This window comes from Typopeltis vanoorti, chromosome 10 (genome assembly GCF_054136105.1).
Source record: "Typopeltis vanoorti isolate ZY-2024b chromosome 10, IOZ_Tvanoo_1.0, whole genome shotgun sequence".
Lineage (NCBI taxonomy): Eukaryota > Metazoa > Arthropoda > Arachnida > Uropygi > Thelyphonidae > Typopeltis > Typopeltis vanoorti.
In genome coordinates this window covers 43,304,074-43,314,165 of record NC_143558.1, presented here as the reverse complement: position 1 = coordinate 43,314,165, position 10,092 = coordinate 43,304,074, and the positions used below count along the sequence as shown (strand labels likewise).

At 36.3% G+C, this 10,092-nt stretch overlaps 1 protein-coding gene across 1 annotated transcript; it reads left to right on the top strand.

The window, feature by feature from the left end:
• Window positions 1-267: 267 nt before the first annotated feature.
• On the top strand, window positions 268-639 carry LOC150102368 (zinc finger MYM-type protein 1-like). The gene has a single exon (XM_090399564.1). The coding sequence runs from the start codon at window positions 268-270 to the stop codon at window positions 637-639; it is 372 nt and encodes a 123-aa protein (XP_090255690.1).
• Window positions 640-10,092: the final 9,453 nt, after the last annotated feature.

The window sequence follows — 10,092 nt, the reverse complement described above, 5'->3', positions numbered from 1 at the left end:
GCCCGAGAATATATGTCAGGAAGTAAGAACTGAGATAAAGAAACTAGGTATTTAACACCGGCAGTGTTTTCGCGACGGTTGTCGAATGAAGAAACTCAACTTCGAGATTGGCTTATTTATTCTCCCACAAAAGGAAAAATATATTTTGTTTGTAAATTGTTTTCAACTTCTGATTCCCCATTTATAATGAGCGGATTCAATGACTGGAAATACGAAATAAAGGTCATTTCACATCATGAGAATGGGGCAGAACACAGAAAATGCATGATGACGTACTGCAGTCGTTTAAAATTGCATGGGCGTATAAACACACAATTGGTAATCCAGTTCGACAGTGAGCGTCAGTACTGGATAGAAGTATTGAAAAGAATAATTGCAGTTATAAAATTTTTAGTGTCTAGAGGCCTGCCACTAAGAGGAGACAACCAAACCATAGACTCGTCTAGGAATGGAAATTATTTAGGCATTTTAGAACTGATCAGTCAGTTTGATCCATTTTCATGTGAACATATAAAGAAGTCTGGTAATGCAGGAAAGGGGGTACCATCATATCTATCAGCTACTATTTGTGAAGAATTCATACAAACTATGGGAGTTAAAGTGCTGAAAACTATTGTCGCTGAAGTACACATCGGTTGATTCAACACCTGATATCACACACGTAGACCAACTGACATTTTTAACAAGATGTTTCTGGAGGTATTCCTAAAGAGAGATTTGTACAGTTTATTCCCATTCATTGGCATAAAGCTGATATTCTCGCTGACGTTGTCACGATTTTTTTGGATCAAAATAATATACCACTAATGAACTGTAGAGGTCAGTCTCCTATGATAATGCAGTAAATATGTCAGGGCATTATGGCATATAAATGGAGTTGCCCGTAATAATAGTAATAATAATAATAATAATAGTAATAAATATGCATTGTATATACCATGCGCAGGACATTCCTTTAAACCTTGTAGGTGTAAATAGTACCTTAAATGTCACAATTTATTTTGATTTTGTTCAAAATCTTTACAATTTCTTTTCATCTTCGCCTTATCTTTGGAAAATAATGGTTTCGCATTTGGGATCTCCACTTAAAGTGGTAAAGCAATTGTCAAGAACTAAGCGGTCTGCATATGCAGATGCAGTAGAGGCTCTATACGAAGGTTATGAAGAAATCAGATCGAGTTTGGATGATTTAGGAGGGAGTCAGGAATCATCAGAAACACGACTTACAGCTCAGGATTTAAGAGACAAACTAGAAACAAATTTTTTTCTGACTATTTTTTTTTGACATACTGAAACGATTTAACAGTGTGAGCCAAGTCCTCCAGAAAGAAAGCACGAACTTATCTACTGCTATGAAATTGCTTATGTCCTTAAAGGAATTTATAACTGGGATAAGAAACTGTTTTGAAGACTATGAATCCCAAGCGAAAGAAAAGTCACTGGATAAGAACTACCAGGATTCGTATAAACGAATAAAACAACGCAGCAGCACTCTAATTTGTAGATGGTGGTAGAAACACAGACGACTCAAGCGTGCAACTTAAGGCCTGCAGGAAATTTAGCGTCGGCGCATACTTACCGATCATAGATTCCTTGGTAACTAGTTTGGATACGCGAGGAAAACAGCACGAAGAAATATTTAATAAATTTGGCTTCATAGAAATTCTTCATACTTTAGATGATCAAGACATAACAACTCACTGTGATGATCTAGCCAACTTCTATAGCGAAGACCTTCTACAGAACTATTCATGGAATGTCTCCACTTTAGGTCATACATGATGATGGATATAGAATCAGTGAAGAAAGCAAACGTAGGTGATAAGACCTTAACCACAAATGAAGAAGAAGACTGTGTTACCATTTTGTGTTACAAAATTTACGCTTATATGCATAATGAACATATATTTTCAGTATTTCCTAATATGGAAATCTTTATGAGGATTTTTCTTTCAATGATGGTTACTAATGCCTGCGGTGAACGTTCATTTTCTAAACTGAAATTACTAAACAATGAATTAAGAAGCAGTATGGTACAGTCACGATTAAACCACCTAAGTTTAATGAGCATTGAACATGAGATTTTACAAAATATTAACTTTGATGACCTAATACATGATTTTCCCACATCAAAATGTAGAAAAGTCACTTTATAACGTAAGCTTTGCTATGGTGAAGCGTGTGGGTGGGAAGGAGTGAATTGTTGAGTTATTTTTGTTTTGAATATCGCCTTCACATCTATCAGTGGAATTATTTGGGACTTCAAAATCGATGAGTATCTTATTATTATTATTATTACTGAACATTAGGAAATGTGATAGGGGCCCCACATTTCTCTTCCCACCGGGAGCCCAAGAAGGTGTTGATTCGGCCCTGAAGTACGTACCAAATACCAGCAGTATCTGTAGATTCAATTGTTATAATAACGAATAGTGTCACAATCATGAGTAGAAAATGCACCATTTTATGATCTCTGGATTTATATAATATGCATACTTATTTATTTGTTACTTATTTTATTTATCAGTTTATATTCCTATACGAGAGCCTCCGTAGTTCAGTCGTCTTCGACGATGCCCACTGACTGGAAAGGCCTGGATTCGAATCCCGTCTAGGACACGAAGATCCTTTTCATGGCTTTTTCAATTGAAAGTGAGCTATCTGATCTCATATGGAGGTGGTAGGCTTTGATTCTCCTGGAAACTCGGATTTTTTCATTCCATAAAATAAGCAAAAACCTTCGAGAAGAGCTCATGCATTTATCAATGCACGAGTCCTTCTGGCTATTGTTTAATCATGGCCGAATGTACATAGGATTAACTGTCCTATTAAAGTATTAATCAAACTTCAAAGAGAGCCAAGTTACTTGGCCGTGACAGGCCATTGAGCCTACACACAAAGGAAAATGGGATATGTATTCATCTGATAATGAAAATGTTCAATGATTTGCTATTTCATCTATATAGGACGATGACGTTCTGTTATGATTCTCTAGAGAGGATTATATTTTTTTAATGATAGAGAGAAATGCCCAAATTAATGGCATAATGTATTCTAATGTATTTTCAGGTTATCGGATTCTCATTTCAACTGTACACGCAATTTAACGGTCTATTGACAAGAGTTAAATGGAGGTTTCATATATATATATATATATATATATATACGCCTTGCCTTTATCGATGGAGTATACAGAATTTTCGTGAAGTTCGGATATGATTTTCTTTAAGGGTGGGATTTAACTGTTTGATTTTCTTAAAGGAGTTTGACTTTCATAAAATCATCTCTCCCCCTCCTCCAGTCAATCTGTTAATCAAATTTTATTATTATGTAACACCTGGAGGGAGTCCGAAGACTCATCGCGGGAGGGAGGGCACCTACTCTACAACTCTCCGTCTCTACCACTCAATCCACCAACTACAGCGAACCGCATCATCTACACCAACGCCATCTACTGCCCACCACTACCACCATTAGTATTTTCACAGACAATCACAAGCATCCATGCTCACGGAGGGATTCGAACCCGTAGCCTTTTGGCTGGAGAGCGGATACGCTAACCACCTGGCCAACCAGGCCGGCAAATTTTAATGCAGGGAATGACATTCAATGAAATAGGAGCGATGAAGCGTTCGTTTTGTGCACCGATCTTATTACAAACATTCTTAAAAAGAATTTTTCGGTCCAGATAGCTAATTTCCCTCCTTGAACGCACGAGGACAGAGAAAACATGCCTTTCAACAAGAATTTTTTTTAGTCTGCTAATTATTATATATTAAAAGGCTTTTATGTTCTCAGAAGAAGGATATATATAAATACGTTTCCCATTGTGTTTTTCTTCCATACTCTTAAACAATCACATGCTTCCATAAACTTCTTAATAATCTTAAACAATCGGCAATAATGTTTGTAAACAACGTTTACAAACATTATTGCCGCAAAATATTGTGATTTCTGCAATATTAATTTTCTTTCTATAAATACACCAATTCAGGTGCATTTGTGTGGACCAGGACTATTCGGTTAATTAAATTCCTCCTGATATAATATACAGCTTCTAGCTTTCACCAGTCTTGACATGCAGTAGGCAGAAATTAGGAAGATTGCTGGGGAATATCATTTCTCACATGACCAATAAAGCTGCCACTAAAATTAGAATAAGGGGCTGCTCCGTAATCAGATTGCTGAATTTTTCGTTTGTGATTGCCATAAATCTGTCACCCTTAGATTTATATGGAAAGGATGAACTTGTGAGTAACATCATAAAGTGATCTGCTCGGTAACATTTTATGGTATGAATCATTAAGAATCTAATCACGCTCTCTCTCTCGCGTTTGAGTTTATATATCTTAGCTCATGACAAATCACACTTATATTCTTGTATTCATCCATATTTTATCCTGCTGTAAGTAAACAAATTTGTCTCCTAGCAAAAACAAGGATAAAATATAGTGCTGTAAAGGGTATTCGTTTAATTCAGTATAAAATCAACAAAGAATTTTTCTTGTGAATTTAATAACTTTATTCTAACTATAACGGAACTTAAATATTATTTTCCAGCTGATAAATTGTACCCACCCTGCTTAGTGTTTTAAATAAAAGACAACTATAGTTGGATGTCTGAGACATACTAGTCTTTGATATATATACTAGTTTGACAGTTCACATTGTTCTTGTGAACAAACAAATAACCCAATTGTTTGTAAACGTTGACTCGATATATTACCAAATCTAACCTATAGATATAAAATAAGCCTTTTTATGTAACGTTTTTGTGTCACGTGTTTTGTCAAGTTATTTGGCACGTTTTGAAACTCATGAGCTATCCTGAGTGTCGAGTGCTCAAAATTCAAGGAGAACCGGCCTACCAGTCCGGAACTCGGGGGATTGGGCGCCGTAGGGGGGGTAGCCCCCCACCTAGTAAATGCTATAATAGTATCATTAGAATTATTATTTTATATCTGACCCACACATCAGTGGTTTGTGGACATTTTAATCATTACTCTAGCCTTTTCTCTAGTAACCATATTAGCTTCTTCCAAAACAAGTATGAGGATTATTTAGATTAATTTACTATTGATTTTTCCCTTTCAGTCGTTTCCGCGTTTCCTGTGAAACACTTTGTAGGCATTGCCCACAAAGTGTTTCACAGGGTAGTTCAAGGTTGGGACATATTCATGACTGCCATGTGTGTTCACGGGTGCTGTTTGTGTGTTCTAGGGGACGAAAAACCCGAGTTTCCGGGTGAAAAAACACCCATTCTTCCGTATGAGACCGGCTAACTCACCTTTCATCGAAAGAGACTATATAAAAGTTTCTCACGTCACTGACAGGAATCGGGCTTCGTCTATACTGACTGAGCTACGGAGGCGCTTGCAGTCTACCAGTTGATTTGGTCAGTCCGGAATAAGATTGCAAATTTTTTTCCCCAAGTATCGTACAATGCAAAAAGATACTTCAGACAATATCGAAAAGCCATAAACTTCTATAAGGTTTTGACGCATGTATATTGATTCCTTTCATGGGCGTGTATTAGATTTCCTCTTCATAAAACGTGTATTTGTTCAGATATAACAAATATGTGATTACTGTTAAGCCTATATCTCATACTTTGCTTTTCTCAACTGAAGACTTTGTAGAACACATATTTGAAACTCATTTCGTGGAAAGAAGTTGGCTAAGTTCACTTGAAGTAAAATTTCTGCTCAGATAGGAAAAATAAAATAAATCGTTAATACTTTTTATTTCCCAAAGAGAGTAGGCGAGGCTATTTAGAATTAACTAACTTTTGGAAACTGTGGGACAGCCAATCTTCACATATAGCTGGTTCAAGATTATCAATGCTTTTTAACTGGGATCCGGGGAAGAGAGTATCGTAGACAAGCGTTACCTCGTGATGCCTAACACTATATATTATTGTCTGAAATAGCGTGACTTCTGCGGTCGATTTTCTTGAATTACGAAATTAAAAACTGACTTTCCTGGTGGACAAACCGTACTTGCCATCCCAGAAATTAACTTAGATAGGAACCTGTTAAAGAAAGGCTTAGAAAAAGTTCTTCTAATCTCTGTCTATAGATGACTTTCTCAAATCTTAAATTACCTGTATATTGTAGTAACTTGCTAAACTTAAAAATTTTGTCCACTTTCATAAGAAATTATACAGCTATTCTTATAGACCTAACATTAGCTCTTCAGAAGATTGACTTTTATACAATGCAGGTTTATGTTCTGTGGACAGTTTGTGTACTGACCCATGATTCTGTCCAGTGACATAAGTACCATGCCATGAAATGTCTGCAGCGGTGGGAAGGGGACTCCAGAAATTAGCGGAAATGACATCTGAAGGAACACATAAAAAGTGTTGCTGAAGGAGACAATACGAGTTACGGGCAGATTGATGAATGAAAAGACTGAAGCAAAATACAAGTCAGGACACTCTATTGAGAAACACTAACAAAATTTTAAATTACATAGCCATAGTAAAAATTAAAAAAAAAAAAAAACAACCCTAAAACGTTTGTATGGATCAGTACAAACTTTCACTCGAAAATAATACAAAATTCATATAATCAACTTTCAGTTAGCTTTATCACGAATTTCTTATTTATTCCAACATTAAAAAATATTGCATTGCAAGGAAAACTACTATAATTTATGCAGTGGCTTTTGGACTGTGATTGCTTAGTCTGAATTTTTTTCTCAAGGTTGTAACTGTTGATAGACAACCATTGCAAATGTTCCTACAGATATTTGTTGATTTAATATTTATGACCGATTTTAACCTTTTGCTAAAGGCAAATGGAAATCTCAAGGCCACAAAGATAACACATTGCAAAATAACTCATTTCAGAAATGTGTGATATTTGAAAGCGCAATAGTGTATTTTAGTTTTGAAGTCATTCAAACTGTTAATATTTGTCAGCCTAGTTGGTTCTGCGGGTTCGAATCCTGCCGTGGCCATGGATGCTTGTGATTCTGTGGAAATACTAGTGGTGCGAGGAAGTAGATGCGGTTTGGTCCCTCGATGAGTCTTTGGACTCCTTGGAGCTGTCACATAATAATAACTTCATGACATCTCAATGTCGCTGTTCTGTAGCATATTTGTAAGAGTGGACTTTAGAAATTCCTTTGCGATATTGCAGTCTTTCAAATAAAAATGATAGCATATAATAGCACAGCAAGTCTAGACGTCCAAGGGTTGCATTTCTCAAAAAAAAACTTTTAGCTCGAATAAGGAACTTATGTAGCAAGAAGAATGCATTCTATATATATCACGCACATGGATTCACATTCTCAGTATATGTAAAAAACTATTTCCAAAAGTTTCGACGAAAATAGAGGTCTGTATATTTCACTTGAGAAATAAAAAGACATTAGTTTATTTTATCTATCTAAAGTTCTAATGTAAATTGTCATATATCTACCAGAACTACCCGAATGGGTAGTTCTGGTAGATATATGACATGTGAGCATTGCCACCGCATATCTTCCCTAGTCGGAGGAAATGCCAACTTAACGTCTAGGTGGAAAATGTCTTTCATGACCCAGTGAATTTCCACCACCTTGCTTATTAGAGATCTGAAGGGGCTGCAGAGAGCAAAGACATACCAATCTCACTGTAAGCCGCCTGTACCCTCCCCATTCAAGGCTACAGCAGTAAAACAGTTCACCTGCACCGAAAATAAGAGATTCACACCTCCAATCAGCAAGGCAATGGAGTTTCACTGGAGGCAGTACACTGTACGATACCAATTCATTAATATGGCCATTAAGGAATATATATATATATATATATATATATATATATATATATATATAATATAATTGATAAAAAAATAGAAAAACTCCTTAGTCCGCCCACGGTACGAAATGTGCTATAGGTTTGCAAATACTAGTAACGTTTCGTGGGTGGGAGTAACATGAAAAAAAACTAGATTTTCATCCAAATATATTATTATATAACATAACACCTCCAAGGAGTCCAAAAACTCATTGAGGGAGGACACCTATTCTACAACTGTCTACCATTTAATCCAACTACAATGAACTGCCACTCCATTGTCACCTACACCAACGGCATCTACGGCCCACCACCACTACCACTAGTATTTTTTTTGTATGTAAATTGCGTGTGTTCTGAAGGCCGATTTGCCTGTATGCAAGATGAAAAACACGAGTTTCCGAGAGAGGAAGAAAAAAAAAAAAAAAAAAAAACAACTCTGCTACCTCCGTATAAGATTGGTTAACTTTCAATTGAAAAAAAACCCACGTTAAGATCCTTCCTGTCACGGCGAGAATCGAACTTAGGCTTTTACAACCGAAGTGCACAACGGCTAATATCCACATACTATGGATGTTAGCTCTCTTTTTGATAACTTAGTCTACAAATGTTTTCACGGAGTCATTTTCCGTCTTGTGTTCTTTGACATTACCGTGATGACACATGAATTTCTATGCCTTTCATTTGGATGATTAGTGATTTATTATTGTAATATAAACAATTGCTTCAATCCAATAACTAATGTATTTTTTTTTTTGGAATGAAGGTTGTGATCTTCATCTATTCAAATCCCAGACTACTTTCCAAACCTTAGTTAGCCATTTAGATTGCCAAGGAAGTTCAAAACAAATACACAAACAAAAATTGGTATATATCGCAATGGCTTGAAACCGAAACAAAAACAACTATTGCAGTATATACAACACAAGGATGTAAAATGACTATCAACAAAACCAAATCGGACATTTCAAAGGGATTATGCGCAGAAAATGTTTCCTATTAAAATGGCAGCTGAGCCTTCTAGTCACTCCGTAGGGTCACTGGGCACAACTGCTCATCCATTTTTTTTTCACCTCTCTCTCTCACCCAGTGACAAGGTTAACCCTCTGACATCAAATCTTCTCCTCCAAATTCTGTATCGAATGACCAAGGCAAAGTATCCCCCCCCCCTCCTCCCACTAGGATTTATTAAGAACAGCTTGCTGTGCTTTCTCTGGTCTTTCGGCAGAAGAATCCTCAAGTTAGTTTTTCTCGGAAAGAGTGGAGAAATTAATCTTTTCATGAGCTGGAAACCCATATATTAATCGCATTTTTGAAAATTATGAGACAACTACCGTGTTTGAATAAAAACTTTAGTTTAATATAACTAAAATCTACAATTCGACCTTTATGTCAAGGTCATCTTCTGGAGCGTACAAATATACATATACACAAGAAACAAGCTATACTACAATCAAACTGGTTCGTTAAAGACACTGACCAACCGCTACCACAATTGTTGGCCTGCCCTCTGGTGGAAAATAAATAAATAAAAAATTATACATCAATGCTAGAGTCCTATTATTTGTGTTGTCTACTATATACATATATTAACATTATTCCAGCCAGTTGGAGAGGAATGGTTTCTAATACTAGCGGATTGGCTAGAGTCCTGACTTATGTTGAATCTTTCATATTAGGTTGGCTGAATGTGTGCCATCCAGATCCCTGGAATTTTCATACCATCTTTGTTATTGATATTTGGGTGGTTTATCAGGATTTCACAGGAGTCCTTAAATTTTCTTTCGTACCAGGTTTTTGTGTGGTGTAAGGAGCAGGTGCTTTTCAGTTGATTTGGTGTAAGGTGTTAAGTGGTCTGAGAAGCCTGCTTCACCATAATGGTTATATTTAATGTGTCTAATGTGTTCTTTCCTGCGTATAGGGATTGTCCGTCCTGTTTCACCATATATTAATCAATGGCTACCAAAGTGGATTTCATTATTCTTGATCCACAGCAGCACATCTCCTTGGTAAAACCATCCATCTTCTGACACAAGTTATGGAAAGGTTTGGTGAAACTCAAGTAATCATCCTTGGCATTTTTGGTGAGATCAAGCACAAAGGCATACTTGCTAAGGTACCATCTCATTCTCTGTCCATTAATTACAAATTTCTTCCTAGTCATTCAGAAAGTATCATGTTGGATAGCTTCCTTTCTTCAGCTCTTCCCACCAGTGGTGGAAGATTTCAGGTTTTTATGCTTTTTCTCACATTCTTTCTACAGTACACAAATGACCTTATATCTCTAACCACAAATCCAATCCACATCT